Genomic DNA, 19,236 nt, shown 5'->3' with positions numbered 1-19,236 from the left:
TAAAATTTAATATTAGTCTAATGGTTATTGACTTGAAAATGATGCCGACTGAGTATTTAGAAAACTTATAGAAAAAACATAATTTGCATCATAATTTGGAACACGCTGTGGTGACTGTTTAATCTATGAAGAACCAAAACAAAACAAAAAAAGAAAATTTACTACAGATTTGACTGATAATTGCAGTGGCATCAATTAAAAAAAAATAAATAAATAAAAGTTGACTCTTCTCTTGATCCGAATCCTATTTTGAGTTGATCATTTGTCGCATGTCACTTGTAGAATCCCAGATCTCCTTGAATCAACGTATGGAAAATATGAGCTTGTCCCCACCACTCCAACATGTTTATCTTACTCACAGCAGAGACCATCTTCACACAGGCCCCAGATCTAAACAAACACAGACCAAACTTGCTTCACAGACACCAATAAATGCTGGGTTGCTTAAATTAGATCACTCCCAAGAGAACAGCACTTTCCTCAGACGGGAAGACTGAGATGATAGAACGGAGCGAGATGAACTGATGCCAGGAAGTTCCAAAGGATTATCCTAAAGTCACTTAATATAGTACAGAAATATCTGACTTCCGTGTTACCTATTTGGTTGATTTAGGAAACTAATTACAACAATAATTATTAAAATATTTATTTTAGACTATAAAAAAAAGTTTTGAGTGCATTAGTGCATTTTCATTAAGGCCAAAAAATATATATAGATTTTATTAAAACAATCAAAAGGATTCACTCAAAGACAATTCAGATACACAAATAAAGCTGCAGTCTAATGCTAAACAATAGCTGGAAAAAAAAAAAAGCAGTGCCTTGCCCACACTTGTTTACAGGCTTTCCCTGGCTTGGCTGGACATCCACAAGGATGTTGCTAATATCAGTTCTGTGTGCATGTGTATGGAGACGCCGTGACGTTCGCATAAGAGCCTGCATAAGCCTCCAATGACGCATTTAAGCGGGCCCATAATTCATAGGACATCTTAAAATAGAAGTCCAGACTTAAAAAAAAAAAACACTAAAAACTTAAAATCTAGATCTGCCAGAAAACTGAACAAGCTACCCAATTTACTCTGGCAAAGTCACAAAAAGCAACCGAAACACATGAATGTACAACATCAAATTCAGCCACAACTGATTTACTTTTGCTATTAAGACATAAAAATGAATAATAATCACAAACATTTGTGTTTTTACACTTCAATTTTAAGAAAAATATTGTCATATTGTCATAATCGTTGCATTTATCAGATCATTATCAGATTGGTCTGCAAATAATTTTAACATCTTTTAGCATTATTAAAGTTGTTTGTTGTCACATTTCTTTTGTTTGTAAAGCACTGTGCTCCTTACTGACATTTGCATGAAATCTTGTAATTATTGAAAAAAATAAAAATAAAAACCTTTGAGGTGATAAATATCAAATTATTAAATGTAAAAAAAGAAGAAGAATCTAACAAAAAGTCAGTATGTTTTTGTTTGTATATGTCCCAAAAAGCTATATATCAAATAACAGTAGTAAAAGAGGAAATAATTAGGAAGACAAATAATATTCTATAATGATGAGTAGACATATATTACACACGTTTGGTTAAAAATGTGATTTAATCTTACGATAAAGTTTTGCTTTTTCTTTGATTAAAATGTCTGAAAAAGCTAAAAAAGCTAAATGACACAAAGACTTTTCTTAAAGACCCGCTCTAATGAAAAGTAGGGCTGGCTTGATAAAATTGATTAATCAATCAAATGAAGCATTGTAAGCTTAATAGATCAGCAATTGATCCATAAAAGTTTAAATTGATCTAATGCATAAAGCTAAGGTAGCTTGATGCTAACGTATATTAGGATTTCCTGTAGGACGGCTAATGCTAACACTCAGTCAACCTAAACATACATTGCTGACTAAATGAACATCTTTGTATACTCACAGGTATGACTTTTCTCTTTTAAGAAAATATTTTTGAAGTAACCATTCGTGGTCTAAAGAAGTTTTTTGCTCCAACTTTCTTCCTCTTGAATAAGGTGTGATGCTGTTGCGCGATTGCCACCTAGTGGCCAAACTGAAACGCCCTCCAGGAGAGGGAGAGCTTTTCCATTTGAGAATCTTGTAACACTGTATGGTATTGACAATTTCATTATAATTTCACAAATACATTTTAACGTAAACGAACTGTATTAGATTAACATGAATATCTTCAAAACATAACGGAAACAGAAATTGTAGCCTATGACATTTTTCTTTTTTTAATTTTAATCATAAAAGACTATTGGGAACAGACTTTTACAGTAGATCAAAAGATGATTGGGGTGGTGTTTTAAACACATTTTCATATTAAAAAGATCTTGACTGATGAGACTAATGACCGAAACTTCATGTCCGGTAATACAACTCCTTCATGTTACGATATTTTTGTTACATTTGCAAATTTTCTCTTAGTGATTTTGTTTTTACATGCACTATTTCATATTTTTTACTTTATATTTTTCATCAGTAACAACAAACTAGACTGCCAGTAAGATAAAGATTTCCCAAAAAAGGGAACTTTTCCACAGGCTCCTCAGAGATGACCACTTTTCAAAAGGTTTTTTTTTTTTGTTTTGTTTTGTTTGTTTACTGGTATGATAAAAAGTACAGGGTTACGCCTTTATGACCAAACCCAAAATTCATTGGCCAATAATGCGTCTTTTGAGGGTTTTCTCAGTGCAACACAGGAAACAGACATCCACAGCTTTCCCAGGCTCAATTCCCAGGCAAAACAACCACATTCCCTCCATCATCCTGCTCAAAATTTCCCCCTCACAGCTTTTACATCATTTCACAAACCTCCACTCTAGCCCACTCATGTCCGGATGATGAAGCTATACCCGCTTTTCCTTTCAATATCAAAACTATGATTACATTTTTTTTCAAGGAAACATGCTTTTTATTTATGAGAAATCGGTGCGCATTGTCAGATCCCACTGCTTGTGGGCGAAGCCTCAACATACATGTGACGACTCCGGCTGCATGAGTCAGGCTGCTGGGTCGATGCAGTATGAAAGTATTGGACTGGATGCCCACAACTCACAATTCAGGTGTCGCAGACTGTGAGTCATCAAATAAACACCTGTTGAATTCAAATGATTGAATCTGTCCTCTGTCTTCAGATTTTGCTAATGGCATGGACACAAACAAGCTTGGATCAGAAAGGTTTGATTTACCGCCACACTGGCATCAATACCACAAATTAATCATAAGAGTCTAAACAAAATTCAAATATAAAAGTGGTGAAATATCACACTTGTTAAGGAGAATCGACTTGAATTAATAAACCAAAATGAGCTTCCTTTAGCAAAACAGTATTAACCATAAAAGGAAAGATCACTTAAGTATTTTTCTTCTTTTTGAATGTATGCATCAATGTGACAAAAATATTAGCACAAGTTTGTCATTTTGAAATCCCACTGATCATTTTTGATCCAATTTAAAATCCTTCCCAGTGGTCTTTTATACAATTGGGCTGTTTTTAGACAAAATGTAAAAGCCTGGGTCATTTTTAGGACATAGTTTCTGCAGAATGGCAGTAGATCATTAGACATTTTCCTCTAAGTTGTGGGCGGGATTCTCTACTGCAGAGTGGATTGGAGCAGGGAGCTTGTGGCCCACCCAGCACCCTTTTATGTTAAATAAAAGCAATTTTTAAACAATTTGAAATAAAAAAAAGTACTCAAAAAAATATTTTTTTAGGTTCATTGTCTTTATATATGTCATCTATCATAAGAAAAATGACATGGGAGTGTGTAAAAAAAAAAAATAAATAAATAAATGTTGGGCTGGATCTATAAATGACTCACTGACAACGATTAATCTGTCTGAAATAGTTAGATAATTTACGCTACCGCAGAAAAACAGTTTAGAAGTTTATTGCATGACCACACTAGATACCATATAATATCCTGTGTGTTATTCTGAAGATTTAGTGAAATTCATCCTTTATATCAAAAAAGGAAACCACATAATTTAAAAGACACAAACAAAAAAAATGGAGTAAAACAAATAAAAATAGAGAAAACAAAAACTAAACAAGTAACCACAAGATAGAAACAATGTTTGACTCTTTTACATTAAATTACTTAGCTGTACATTTGTCATCTCTGACCAGTTTTGGGTTATATCTGCTTTCGAGGCTGAAAACTCAATGTCCCTGCTCCTCATAAAAGGTCGTCTTGTTCAGATTTACTGAGTCAAACAAGCAGAAAATATTCTTAGCGGCAGAAATTAAATTGCTTTGATTTTTTTCCCCCAAGAGATCAAGATATTCTCCATAAGCAACAGTAAAGGGAACATTGTTTGAATCATAAATCACAGAAATCAACCCAAAGGGCATAGTTTAAAATAAAAGCAAGAAAGGGTAGTTTAGACTGGTGGTTAGCTATTTTTGTTTCAGTTTTCCATGCTTTGCAAACTTGCATATGTGGACTTTTATTTAAATTATTAAAAAGTACAAGTAACAGGTTTGATTTATGTGTTTTAACCCTTAGCCCAAAGTTCCAGTGTTGACATTAAAGTAATTCCAAAGAGTTCTCAAATCTAAAAAAGGAGATTCATGCTAATATGCACAATATCCTCAACTCTGTGGTATAAAATACCACCTGCCTGTAAATAAATTATTTTATGCTGTTAATTCCTGTATGTTTAAGATTAGCATGTTATATTTTATGTACATCTCTAAAAAGAAAACAAAAAGTTCATTTTTATTTAAAAATCTGTTCCTTTTTTTTTTCTCAGCATCTTTAATGCTAAAATGCTGCTGTCTCAGAGGAATTTTCACAATGAGGAATTAATAAAGCATATTTCATCTTATTCTCTTCATAAAGTCCAATAAAATCTCACATAAAAAGGGCTAAAAGGGCCACTTCTGCCCATACAGAAAGAGATTTGATGTTTTTTTTTTATTGTAATCTAAATTCTAAGCTATGGAGTCAAATCAGGATTAGCCTAAACTACGTTATAAAAGCAAATACATTTGAAAAACAGACATTGTAAATACAAAAAAAATATGTTTTTTTCATTTTTCCTATTTCCAATCTGGTTTTTCATTCACTTTACTCTGATTCAGACTTGACCCCATACTAAAAAAAAAATAAAAAGTCAAATTTGCCTCATTATTTTAGTTTATAAAGGCTCAAGCATACTTTTAAATGAAAAAGATGTTTATATTTTACAAAATTTAAATTTAAATGTTCCTTCCACTGGGCTGATCAAGTGAGTGACGGGACACTCCTTTCATTCATTTCATTCACAAATTAGAAACATAATAGGGGATTTTTCAGGCCCTGAGCTGATGGCCTACTAGCTCATGTTTCCTTTTTTGAGTTCAAAACTAACCTAATCTTTTTCCTTTATGCCACTTCTGGGAGCTGTTAAGTGGTGTCATTTACGGAGACTGCTGGGAAATGCTCCTATCTGTTTTTAGCTTTCTTAGATAACTCAGTCGTCCCAGCAGAGCTCCATGCCTCCATGAAGGAGAGCCAGGACAGGCAGGAACGATAGTCCCAAATTAAGTGCACGATGTACGCAAGTAGTTCTCAACAAATCAGATCTCCTCCTCATACTAGGTTATGTCAGAGGCGAGGTGAGGGTGTTAAAAAAAATATACCAGAGATTGAGGAAGTGACTGAAAGGAGAGGATTCACAGATATGGGTCGCGCTGGGAGGAGAAAAATGAAAGTGGTGTAAACTGAAACGTCAGATGGTGGTGATCTAATTAAATTCCTATTTTATGATTAAACATGGTCAGAGCTGATGTAAAATCTGCCCCCACTGGGGTTCCTGATGTAAGTGACTAGAAATAAAGAGTGACACGAGTGAGTTAAATCTGTTTTTGTTCCATCTGGAAGAAAATTAAAGTTAAGATTATATTATATATTGCATTTAATGAAGTTATTCATCCATTTCTAAAATACACAGCTTTGTGGGTTGAGGGATAAATGAAAGCTCTAAACAACAGCAAAGATCATTACTGTTAACATATACTTAACCCTAATTGGTCCCTTTATGGTCCAACAATAACAGGTTTCAGCTGCATAAGATGCTTTAAAAATGTTGTAAAGTTTAGTCAATGAACACCATTGACAATCTATCAGCTGTGACTTGGACAGGAAAACAAGACCTAAAAACTCACACACACACCTAGTTTCTTACCTTTCTGCTTCTGGAAAACAATCTCAGTAATATTGGTGTAAAAATCCTCCAATTTTTTGTTTTAACTGCATTTTTGACATTTTTTTAAACTTTGAAACTAGAAGCACTGATTAGAACGTTCAATTTTAAGAAACCTTTAGAGCCAAAATATTTTACATACATAAGTGTTGCAGTAAGAGCAAAGAGTAAAATGACAGATTCCTAATAAACTTTGTTAGCAAGACTAAACATAAACTCGGATGAATCCTCTTCAGTGAGACAGAGCTCCTGCCTGCCCCACCTCAAGTCTTTTCAGTCCGGCTCTTTGTCAGATCTGATTACTGAATAAACAACCTAGATAAGTAACATTCATATGGAAAATGATGACATTAAATGTCTAGAATGTATGAAAGCATTACTTTGTTAGCACACACTGAGTGAGACAGGCCTCACCGCTGCCCTTTGACTTCTCACTGTCTGCTCTGCAACTGAACAGGAAATGCCCTAAATACAGCGTTTCATAATAAAAATGATTGAAATCATACAGATATTGTATTTGTAGCACAGACTGTATGTTGTGATGGCTGCCTTACCTGCCCTTCCCTGAATATATTCCTTCAGATTAAGATATTTGTTGTACTTACAAAAGTTTTTCTGCTGTAACCGATAAGCCAGTTGAGCTCTCTGATGAGGTGAACTGCTTTAGCCTTTCAGATAGTCAAGTGGAGAGAATGAGGCATAGTTGGTTGTCATCAGTCTATGAGGGACTGGTGCTGTAGGAGGCTGCAGGCTGGCAGAAACTTAAACATTTTAAAGAATAAACTTCACCATTTAAAGGTGACAAACAGATGAACTGACAATGAGGACTCTAGAGTTCACTGACACAAATGGAGACAGCTGGAGGATTTACAATGCATGCCTTGTGTGACTCACAAGGAAAAGAGAAAATGACAAAAACCGAAGAACATCACAAATGTTCAAGTGCAGAATCTTCACACGCCAGACTGGCGTTACTTGGATTGAGCAAAGCGTTTCCAGACCTTCCTATGTGTGTGTCCAGATTTCTTTCGTTTTAGCTAAAATGATTATACTTGTATTTGATTGTGGCTTTATTGGACGTTAATGAGCTTGTTGCACCAAGTCAGACGTTACTAATGGTAGTTCTTACTGATCATTTATACGCATTAGTACTTCATTCATTGTTGAACATTTTCAGATTGTAGTTGCAATTTTAGGCCAGAACTCCTCTATGATAGCTTTCACTTAACAAGTGAGTAAATCTGTTGTTTTTCTCCATTCTAGATAATGTAAGAGTTTTTTTTTTTTATTTTAGTTTGTGTGAACTAGGATGCAATTTGAAATCTTAGATTATCTAAATAATGTTTGGCAAAAGTGACACACCCTACTCACATAATAAACTTGAAATTAGACATTTTAATATTATAATGTTTTTTTCTAAGCACTAAATAGTCAGATAAGTTAAACTTTCCCACTCATCATATCATTTTATGAGACTCCTGACTACAGTACCCATAATGCTCCAATAATCCATCAAGCAGAGTGGCTTTGTAGTTTACCAAAGTTGAATATTTTGACTTCGGAGCACCGGAAAATTAAATGGAGATCAGGAAGTAACACCAGATTTCACACTTAAGGTGGACCAGATTATAAGGCGGGTTATCTGTCTTTGAAAAATGAAATCTAACAATTTTGAGTGGAATTTTTAGTCTGAAAAATCCAATAAGAGTCATTTAATTAACACTGATTTAATTTTAGCTTGATAGATTTACACATTTTTGGCTATATTATGTATAATTATATATATAATTTTATTTATTTTTTACACTGCTGACATCACACTACCTACTACATTTGTTGCATAGGCTGACCAATTTCTTTATTTTGAAAGGAAGTCATTTGAACCTGTCAAAAGTAATTTCATAATTGAAATATATATATATGTATGTATGTATAAATACTTTTCTCTATAATTTTTTACCTACCGGTATATATTTTGTGTAGCAGTAACATAAGTACAAATGAGTGTCTTATTTTTCTAAAGAGTGAAGTCAGACTTTGTGGCTCCTCCGGTGTTAGTCAGTTAGAAATCGACTTCACCTCTTAAAGTGTTGAAGGCTGCAGACCCCTGATCTCAATGAAGTGCACCCAAGAGTTTTTATGGAGCAAAACCCAGGTGCTTAGTAACTGTAAAAATATCTTTGTGTTTGTTCTAAAAGAAGCAAAACAATTCCATAAATGCTATAAATAACAGGACAGCAACCTATTTTCATTTGATGAAAAAAAAAACATCTTTGTGGGAGAAAAGAAAAGCAGCAAACAACACGTTCATGCTTCGCTTTTAATCACTTCATAGAAAAAGTATTTCAGATTTCATTTTGAACACAATATACAATATATTACCATACATTGTGTGAAACATTGAAAAACCCACCTGCAACAACTGGGGGACTTGAACACATTATTGACAGTAAGAAGAACCCCATCTCTCATGCAGATAGTGCTAAATCTGGCTAACCATTTGGACAGAACTAGGACCAAAAAAAAAAAAAAAAGAAAGAAAAAGCTTGAACATAGAGAACGGTAATACTGACAAATTTGAACCTCAAAGCTGCTAACAAGTTTGGTCAGAAGAGTTTACACATTAGCACAATCAGTTACATAAATATCATGTTTTGTTGTTGACTCTGAACAATTCACGTTCGTGCTGAGTGTGTCGTAGCATGCTACCAATACTGTCGCCTACTTTTACATGAAGTGCGTTAAGTGTAAAAGAAGATGATTGCTTTGTGTTTGTCAGTTGAGCCTCTATCTGACCATAGCCAGTGATTTAAAAATCAAGCTATTTGTGCTTGCAATCTGAAATTAAGCATCGACTTAGTGACTCTTAGTTGTATTCTATATCCAAGCCTATACGTTTTATAGTCCTCTATGTCTCCTCTGGTTTACCTTATTGCCGAAGTAAGATGAAACCCTGGTTGTAAAAGGTCAATTGTCAAAGTATAAAGAAAAAAAAGATTTTTTTTTTTTGTGCAAATTTTTAATTTACTAAAAGAAAGATTACGATTTAACAGTAAAACCTGTTCAGTTTATAAATGAGGAACAAATTACCCTTTTTTTCTTTAACTTTTCCATGAAATCATTAAGAAACAATTTTAGTTTTTATGTTATAAACTAATTTTACAGGGTTTTCATACCTGCATCTTTCACTGCTTCTCTGGTGGGAAAACATTGTGCGAATATATGCTTATACATATATATATATCTATATATTTATATATAAAAAGAACCTGTAATACATTTATATAAAAAAAGGACTCTCCTAGAGCCTCTACACATGAGACACCACCACTTTCAGGTAATGCAAAGTGCATATAAATTAAAATAGATTTTTTTTTTTTATAATGAACCAGTTTTTCTTATTTACAAGCTTAAAGTATATAATAAATACACACTGTTATAAACAGCAAAAAGGACCAAATTGAGCTCCTGGCAACAAACAGCAGAGACAAAAGTGTGGAGTGATGGGGATTAGGCTTGATCCAGACATACACCAAAAGACACGCTTCCACTTTCAACGACAGACATAATGCGCACGAATGATTGCCACTTAAGCATGCTTTAGGAAACATAAGTACCTTCTGAGTGTCAGTAAACCTTTGTGAAAACGCAGAAATGTGAATAACCAAAAATAAAAAAAAAAATCAAATAATCATGGGAGCAAAAACGAAGGTTTGCAGGTTACTGTCAAGTTTCAAAAGATGAAAAGGAGATCTATCGTTATACTATAAAAAATATTTTTTCGTCTTTCTAGGAATTGAAGGTCTCACCAAAGATCCACAATAAATCACGTTTTATTGAATTCCCATGTGCAAAAGCCGTATGATCCCAATTGTTCTGCAGTAGTACAAAAAGTTGAATTGACGTCACTTGTGGGGAATTTTAGTTGCTAGGTAGAAAATAGCTGTCCTGATTGTTTTAAGGTCATGTCCGTGGAGCCCAGACAGGTTTTTAATGGGAGCTCACAACGGTCTGAGAGCGCCTTTCAGACAGGCGGCTCTGAAAGTACCTTTTATCAAACAGTTTGGGCCTGATTGCTCAAGAGCGAGGAGAGTTACATCATACGGACCTGCAGCCAGAACCTGCTTCAGCTAACAGGATTATTAGGACTGAAACATACCTGTTGGCCAAAAATAGACTGACAGATGGGATTTTAGCGGTCATAATTTCCTCTTTGATCAGTGATCCAGACAGCAGGATTTTGCAAAGATGTTTGGTTTTTTAATCTACTCTGGGTTCTAATAGCAAATGAAATGTTGTTTTTGTTTGTTTAGGATGTGTATTAATCAGTGAATTTCATTATTATAGTCAGAAACAAACGTATAACAGAAACATGTATGTAAAAAAAAAATGGGGTGACAATTCATGAAGACCCCCCCACACCCGCACACATATATAGTCTATATATTTGTTTCTCTACATTTGGATTTCTCTATTGCCCAATACATGGAAGACCGATCTTTTTGATGTACAAAAAGATTTTCTGTTGTTTTTCTTAAGGGAAAAGAAAATAATCAGACATACTAGAGCGTTCAATAAATAAAAAAATATATAAAGACGAGTAAAAAAGGCACACAAAAGTCCTTTGACAAATGGTACAGAAAAAGTAAACACTTTCTCTGGCTGTACAAATGTGTCTCCATCAGCAGATCTTATTCTATTCTACTTCTAGATCAAATCTGTATAAAAACAAAATTCTAAAGATACAAAATGTCTCTCAGTAGTGTCAATGTCCATTAAATACCAGTCCAGAAAAGGAAACCGTTTTCCAAACTGATGGAAATCCTTCAAGTTTCTACTTTTGCGTGTCCATCCAGACAAAAATGTTCGCATTAGTAAATTCCTGAGAACTGTGAAGCCACCTCGGAAACTGTTTGTCCATTTCCTGCTCCAAACACCCAAGTATGCCTCTCGTGGGCCGAATCTAAGCCCTTGCCTGCGTGGGCTCAATTAAAAGCACTGCTGCATGAGGATCTCCCTCCTTTCCAAAGAATTCACCGTACGATCCTGGTCATGGAAGCCCTATGTGTCTGTGGGTGACGCCTCATGGGTCACGATCTCTATCGCCGTCATGGGCTCAACCATCTCGTTGTCCTCCGATGCTTGATTGTCCAAATAGTCCGGGGGAGGAGAGTCCGCAAGACTGTCCACCTCGTCCTCCTCGTCCTCCCCTTCGCCATCTCTTTCGATTCCGTCCAAGTCCTCTTCCTCCAATGTTACGTCAAACTGAAACTTCTCTCCTCCTCCCTGTCCTCCTGTGCCTCCACTGTGTCCATGGGTGCCCTGGTCGTAGAAGGGTGGCGAAGGACTCTGAGGTATCATACTCTGGTACCAGTTCCTGTTATCCTCCAATGTGTCCAGAATATCCTGAGCATCAGGATGTACCAGATCTGCCCAGGTTTCCCAAAGAGGATGTGCGATGTAGTCAATGAAACCCACCTGGAAGTGACAAAAAGTAGAGTTAGGGTTATGTAGTTACAGCCAATATTGTAACTTTTTTTTCTTTTTTTTAATCGCATACCTGGCTCTTTTCCACAGAAGCTGTGTGCTTATCACACATGGGGCTGATCTCCATGCCCCTCTCCCTCTCTCTGTCTCCCTGATGAAAGAACTCCTCCATTATCCTGTCGGTCCACTGACGATACAACTCTAAAGGCTTTGTGGGGTTGCTCAGGTCAGCACAGTGCACCATGTTACGCAGCACCTGGAATTTAGACATACATTCATACTGTTTAGTGCCAAGATTTTGTGAGGCAAAAAATTTCAAATAAGACACAAAACAGTAAATGCTGCATACTTGGGCCAAACCCCTTTACTGTCACAGTCCCATTCACCCATGTAAACACAAACTACCCACACTGGTGCCAATCTATAACCACCAGGAGCATTGTGGGATTTGGTGTCTTGCTCAAGGACACTTTGACATTTTTGCAGGCAAAGCAGGAACCAAACTTGTGATCTTCCGTTTGGAAGCCTAGCACTCTATCTTTGAACAACAGTCGCCCCAAAGAGAGGCTGTGTCCATATTTGGTATTGAAGTATCCATACCTGTATCCTGTCTGTATAGTTGTCCAGTAGCAGCACTCCAGAGCTTGTGACCTTCTTCGTCTCCACCATGGTCTTCAAATCGGCCAGCAGACTCATGTGTTTGGACATGTCTGTGGCCAAAACCTGCATGAAGAAGAGCGTCATCAGCATACAGTGTGATCTGAAAAAGGTTCTTCCTTTTTAGATTAAACACATGGATGTAAATGTCTTACCATGTCAATGACCATTTTGCGCAGGGACTGTCGCTGCTTCTTGGTGAGGTTCTGGAAGATATCACAGTTGTCTTCCTGTAGCAGCTTGAAGCCCACAGCCAGATGATGGTTCTCCAATACTGACTCATCGTTGTACATCAGTGCCAGCTCAGAGTCTGCACAGGAAGTAAAAAAAAATAAAAGATTTGTAACTAATTTAGCAGATGTGTGTCTTTACATCTCTAAATATCTATGTTTATAGAGGCTATTAAGAGGGAAGCTGAACTTACTTGTATTGATTAGGAATTGGTTCGATACTCCAGGATGATCTACATCGTGGATAGCAGCAGCAAAAATGGCTGCAAGAATTTCAAGATCTGTGAACACCGCCTGCAAGAAAAAAAAAAAAAAGAAGATTAGATGATTTTTAAATGGAATGTCAATTTAAGGGAGATAAAATCTCCATATTAAGATAGACACATACGTCCAAAGCAGGAGTGGAGAGGAGTATGTGTGTGGACTGTGCTACATCGGCAGCGTGCAGACTGTTATGGTAGGCCACATCTGAATGGTAGTGATCTTCCAGTGTCATCATGTAGGCAACAAATGTATCCGCCGGGATCTTAAATGTCTTTAATAAGTCTCGCTCCTGTGAAAACATGTGGGTTATCTCTAATTAGAGATCAGTTTTAACACAAACGGTTACATAAAAGAAAAATGAACAAGGAAAAAAAAACTGTTATGTAATACAGATGAAAGTAGAGCCTTCTGTACCTGGAAGATGGCATACATGATACAGGTGAGTGGTCGGTTGTTGGAGTATTCCGAAACAGTGAAGATGTTCAGCCCCCACTTGTTTAGCTCCTCCAGCTCCTTGGACAGCAGTTCCTCCTTATCGGTTTTGACGCCGAAGCGAGATATGCTGCTGCTGGAGAGCAGGGGCCCGTGAGAAACCTTCTTGACGCCGCTGATTTGCGTCATCAGCTGCTGCTTCTGCTGCTGCTGCTTCTTCTTTTCTCGTGTTTTGGACGTCGGCGACGGAATCTCCACTTCATTCTGTTTGTCTGGACAAATGAAAGATTTGTCTTTTGTTAGGAACTGTGAACTCATCTTGAAGAGTGAGTCAGTGTTTGGAACAGAAAAGGGGAAGCAGGTGCAACATGTTGGCTGGCTGAGAAGTCAGGTGGCTTATAGAAACACACCTGGAGTAAATCATTTCTAAGGCATCTACTGATTCAGCCACTTATTCCTTCATCACGTGTCTTCGTCTGTTCATTTCCATCTTGCCCACCTGTGAAGTCTCTGAGCTCCCACTGTTCAGCCTCACAGCTGGTGGCTCACGTCTCATCTTCACTTTTTTTTTTAGTCTAATGCATAAGCTCATTGACATACAGGCTTTAGCCCTATGAATTAGAATTACATGCTCACATACAAAATGTTAAGGAACTAAAAAAAAGTTTAATAACACACAACAAAAGAAAAAACATTGTAGCTTTTCTTTTCTTTCAAGATAAAATCAAGACCACAACACAGTGATGAGAACTTATTGAAATTCTCAGAAAATGACTCTTTGAGCTGCGTGAGCATCCACACAAGAGTGGACTCAGCTCACGGCCTATCCGCCTTCCCCTGTGGAGGGTTATTCAATTACCAAACGTAATTCAAATAATCACTTTCCCCCTCCTGCTCTGTTGTCTCTGCCTTTCTCGCCGTCCCGCTTTTGGCTGTGTTCTCCTCTGGTAATCGAGAATGGCCAATTAGGCGCTCACAGACATGTGTGGGAAATGAGGGGAAGAGCAATACATCATGATGCAGTTTATTACAGCTCGAGATCATTACCTCTGCCTTACCCTCTGACCTGTTAACAGTATAGGCTTGTTACGACTTTCCTCTTTTTATTTTTTTTTACTTGTAAGTCAATATACATGAAACCAGGGGTGTCAAACTCATTTTGGTTGAGGGGCCCAATCAGCCCGTCTTATCTCAAGTGGGATGGACCAGTAACATAATAGCAAAAGAACCTATAATCAACTTATCTGTAGATTTTTTTTTTCTCAGTTGAAAAAATGCCTCAAACAACCTGGTAGCCTAATCAAGTAATACTACTTTGTTAGTTATTATTTCTTGATCTCTTGTTATGCCAGTCTCGAGTTTCCTGTGCTTCCCCTAGTGGCAGAATTGTACATTGCGGTCATTTCTTTAAAGAACCATGAATCGCCAAAAGAATGGGCTTGAAACTTGCTTTTTTCTTCAGCATCCTTATATTTTTTTCTCTTCCTGACTGGGCCGGATTCAACCAGCTGTATGTTTGACAGCCCTGCATTAAATACTGCATGACCCATCCACTTTGACACCAAGGATGAAAGCTTTTACTTTCCACCTGATTCAATCTGAGTTTATTGAGTCATCGAGTCAGAAAAACAAATAAAAATATGTTTTCTGTTTTGTCCCTTTTGCTGTTGTTTTTTTTTCTAACGAAATCATAAAAAGCAGCAGAAGAGAGACAACCAAAGAAATGCTCTGTTCTTTGTTTCCTGTTCTCTCTGCATCCTGTCGCCTCCCACGTTTGCTTCATTTTCATATCTGTGGTTTTCATCCTCCTCCATACGCGCTCTGGTGAAAGGCGCAGATGCATTAGAGCAGGTGGGTTCTGCTTCGGGTCAATCAAAGGGAATTTAGCTTGGAGCAAGTGGGGGAGGGGTTGAAGAAAAATTGATTGATTCATTAACCAATTAAAAGCTGCAGATCCACAAATTTAAGTTTCATTAATTGATGAAAATTGGTTGACTTGTGATAAACTTTTAACAACAGCTGGTCTTCAATGACTGTTAAGGTGGAGTCATTTCTTTGATCCCAGACCAATGCTTCATTAAGTTCAGCATGTAATCGCCTGTTTTGATGGATGCACCAAAGGATTAGTGGGGGTTGCCGGTCAGCTGAGGACACACAAGGCAAGATGTGCTCCTTCCGCCATTTTTTTTCCAACAAACTCTCCTGCCGCACCCATATAACCCCTCTTTTTTCCCCATCATATCCCCTTCTCTGTCTGGATTTTTGGGTCAGTGAGCGGGAGGAAAAGGCAAACAGACAACAAGGTGTCCCTGCTGACAGAGTTGCATTAAGATGGGGATGAGTCACCCAAGCTGTCAAGTTTATCTCGCTGCCAGCGAAGGGGGTTCCTCAGTACCTCTTTTGCAGTGATAAATCTTGCTCATTTTTCAGAGACTTTTTATTTGAAGCATTCGTCGCTTTGAATCATAACATTATGCTCTTGAAAATAAAAAAAACTTGTCAATTAACCTACAAAAACAGATAAATGATTCTATTGTTGTTATGTATTTTTTTAATCTAATATATAAACAATTGATCGCAATGGTGTTTGGTCATCAAAAATGAGTCTCAAACTCAGGAATTATCACTCAAAAATGTAAAAAAGAGAAAAATTAAATCTTTAAATAATGCATAAATAATCCTAAAACCATTTAACATCAATCTTGAAAGCTCCAAATTCTGCCACAACTTCAAATATTTTTAATTTGTTAAAAAAAATCAGTTTAAAGCCTTTTCAAACTAGATCACTTCGACTTTGCTTCATGGCGCAGTTTTATTTGGTACGCCCCCACAGGAAAGCCAGCCAGTACTGCTCAACACCATGAGTAATTCTGAATCTCTACAGAATATTCCAGCAGAGAAATAGAGGAAACCTGAACCTTTGCAAAAATTGTTTTGGAATATTTGCATGAAGCTCTGATCGACACAAGGGCTGCTGGGAATACAAAAATTGATCTGATGACATTTTTGTGGTGCAACATGTGAGTCCATTTACCTAGGAAGGTGTTCGAGATGAATTCGGAAACCTGATTTCCAGACCGACTCATCTCAGAGAGGTGCGTCAGTTCCCGATTCAACATTCTCTTGAACTGCAGGAGAGAAAAAGAAGAAGGTGGGGGGAGAAGAAGAGAAATATGTCGTCATTTTTTCCTTTTACTGTAAGGGATAACCTGAGAAAAACGATGGTAAAAGATATCAAATAAGAAATAATTTTATTACAGCATAAAAATCAGTGGGGGACACTGTGTATTTCCTACCCATTATTTACCCTCGACATAATTATGATGCGAGCATCATTATGTCACCAGTGGGGGGGCCCCAACAGCTTTTAAAACCTCTTAAATTATTTCACACAGTCCAGCTTTTCACCTCAAATCAGTGTGCAGGAATTCATCAAAAAGCAGTGAAACTCCACCCTTTTCTCTTCATGTATTCTAAACATTTGGAGATTTTTGATGAAAATAGACATTTGGATTTGGTACATGGAAATCCAGACACTGCACCAGCGGATGTTTTTGGCAGACGGATGCATGTGCACACACACACATTGAATCCAAACACAAACATGGCTCTGCAGAAGCTCAAGATGGAGCCTCAAAACACCATTCTGTCAGACACCCCATCCACCTCTATTGCAAATCAAGGAAATATTCTGTGCATGCAATTAGGTCGAAACCCACAGAACCCGCAGAAAATCAGCAACTATTATTGTAAAGTATTTCCTAATAAGTCTTTAATAACTGCACACACACGGATGATTGAGAGCGGGATTCCAGCGAGCTACGCAGGTAAGCTCAACGCACCTTAATGTAACCCCAAGACACCGACAGCAGGTAATTGGCTTCAGGCATTTTGGACCCCTTTGTGTTGTTCCCACACAAAGCCAGAACTGTAGTCCAATAGGAGAAAAAAAAAATCAAGGAATCTTTTGGGATAAAAAATCTATTCCTGTCTTGTTCTTCTCAGCAGAGCAGAAAGCAGCTTGGGTTACTCGTCCTCCTAGCTGCAGAAAAAGGCAAGCTTTGAGTCTCCATGCTGGTCGATGGCCGAATGAGCAAAAAAATCTAAAATAAAACAAGGTGCTGCAGCAAAGCTTGGAGATCCAGCTACAGAGCAGCAGCTGGAGCCGAGAGCAGGGGACTCTCTGCGCACTGATGAATAATGGAGAGGAAACAGGGAAGGGAGGAGGGGAAAAAACACGGAGACAGGAGGAGGAGGAGGAGGAAGCGAGGCCGTGATGTTCATCTGACTGGAGGGGGGTTCCTCCACTGGATTTGTCTTGCTTCAATGCTCACCGCTATAGCTCGCACACTCCCTCCTTCCCTGCGATTTTTCCCCCCCTCATCTCTCGATGAACCCCCCCCCCCCTTCCCTCCTCTGTCTCTTTTTTGCCCCGCTCTATTCTGCCATCCCATAGCAACCACACTGTAGACGAAACACATGATTTGACAGAAACGAGGAGAAGGGGAGTCCTAATTACAGCTTAGCATTCATGGATCTGTGAGTTTTTGGAGTGGGGCGTCTATTACAGTGAATTATTATCCCACATTATTTCCAGCTTCAGTTTTTAATTTCCCTCTTTTGTGAAAGAATCCCAACATCTCTGAATGAAACAGCGGAGGCTGAAAACGGCTCATTCTGAAGAATCTGATTGCACATCTATATTTTTATCTCCATTATCACTAGCACCTCTTCCATTCCCATCTGTCCCCTGACAAGTGCCGCAGCTACTGCGCGGACCTGTTCATTGTCTGCATCCCATAATAACATTGGCGGGTGCTTTTTTTAACAGGAAGAGTGAGAAGGTGACAAAAATGTTAAAAAGTGGCGGATAATTGCACCCGTCCCCAATTTGGTGGAAATCAGCCCACTTTTTTTCTGTCTGCCAGGGAGAGAGGTGTTTTTGCCAAATAGCAGAACATCCCGACGCCATGGCAACAGCATTAGTTGCGAAGCTCTTAAAAAATAGAAGGCAAGGAAAGGATGCAAGGAGTTTTTTCCTTCCCAGACAGACATGTGTTGTTGCTGCTGAGCTGTCACGAGGACACCACACACGTCGCCTCTGCTCAGATCTTCAGAAGTCTACCCTCCCTCCATCTCTTTTCTATGCTTTGTCCATTTTTCTCTCTCCACCACTTACATGTCAATTTCTCTGCAGGCAGCCAATGACTAACAGTCATCAATCTCTCAATCTGTCTGCTTCTATGGCAGAATCGATGGGCTGTCCTTGGAGCAGGGGCTGATCCCCCCCTGTAAGATGTACTGTAACATCAGTACCACTGATCAATTTCAAGGTGCAGCCGTGCTTTGTAAAGGAAGGCTGAAAGAAAGCATACTTCTGGTCTAGTCAGATCAAATCCATTGAAAACTGAAAGCAGTTCCCCGAGAGCCTTCAGGTCCGATGCTGTGTACAAGCTCGGGAGATGCTTAGGAGATCAAAGCTTTCCGCAGAGGATTCCGGATTATCTTCCCACTCAAGGGAAAAAACCAGAAGCGAGGAGGTAGAAAGTGAGAAAAAAAGAGGAGGCAGCTCTTTATATAACAGCTCACTGCATAATATATAAGGGAAACCAGAAATAACAGCGGGAGATGCCTTCTTTGCGATGTGTGGAGGAGTCGTGCTTCCCTAAAGGCTGCAAAAAAATGCCTCAGCAACATGCTTGCAGACTCACAACTGCAGCCTAAAAGGGCTATTATCTGCATTTAAGTACAGCTGATGCTGAAATGTCACGTGCCAGCAGGACACAACAAGCAGCTTTGACTCGTTTTTTTTTCTAAATCCTCTGCTGTTTCCTCACGCTTTTTCTCCCTCATAACCTTTTACTGTCACGTGCTCTCGCCACTCTCCTTCCCTGCCCTCTTCACGGGGTTGATTCAGCAGAGCTGCTCAGGCAGAGGCAGAGGAGGTGAATGGAGGGG

General features: G+C 38.1%; 2 protein-coding genes across 4 annotated transcripts in view; both read right to left on the bottom strand.

Moving 5' to 3' along the window:
• The window catches only part of sgip1a (SH3GL interacting endocytic adaptor 1a), a 63,682-nt gene extending 61,727 nt beyond the window's left edge, over positions 1-1,955 (bottom strand). Inside the window, exon 1 of the mRNA XM_024278489.2 lies at positions 1,935-1,955. The gene's annotated coding sequence lies outside the window, so the exon portion shown is untranslated. The remainder of the gene's footprint in view (positions 1-1,934) is intronic.
• Positions 1,956-8,514: 6,559 nt separating this feature from the next.
• The window catches only part of pde4ba (phosphodiesterase 4B, cAMP-specific a), a 169,849-nt gene continuing 159,127 nt past the window's right edge, over positions 8,515-19,236 (bottom strand). For all 3 annotated transcript variants that reach the window (XM_024278666.2, XM_024278667.2, XM_024278668.2), the window contains 8 exons: positions 16,313-16,406; positions 13,261-13,550; positions 12,971-13,135; positions 12,777-12,876; positions 12,508-12,662; positions 12,296-12,418; positions 11,769-11,951; positions 8,515-11,686 (listed from right to left, as the gene is read on the bottom strand). In XM_024278666.2, coding sequence (XP_024134434.1) covers positions 11,270-11,686; positions 11,769-11,951; positions 12,296-12,418; positions 12,508-12,662; positions 12,777-12,876; positions 12,971-13,135; positions 13,261-13,550; positions 16,313-16,406 — 1,527 coding nt within the window. In that variant the 3' untranslated portion in view covers positions 8,515-11,269. The remainder of the gene's footprint in view (positions 11,687-11,768; positions 11,952-12,295; positions 12,419-12,507; positions 12,663-12,776; positions 12,877-12,970; positions 13,136-13,260; positions 13,551-16,312; positions 16,407-19,236) is intronic.

This window comes from Oryzias melastigma, linkage group LG4 (genome assembly GCF_002922805.2).
Source record: "Oryzias melastigma strain HK-1 linkage group LG4, ASM292280v2, whole genome shotgun sequence".
In the NCBI taxonomy this organism is placed as follows: Eukaryota; Metazoa; Chordata; class Actinopteri; order Beloniformes; family Adrianichthyidae; genus Oryzias; species Oryzias melastigma.
The sequence above is the reverse complement of the archived record's forward strand: the minus strand, read 5'-3'. Positions and strand labels throughout refer to the sequence as shown.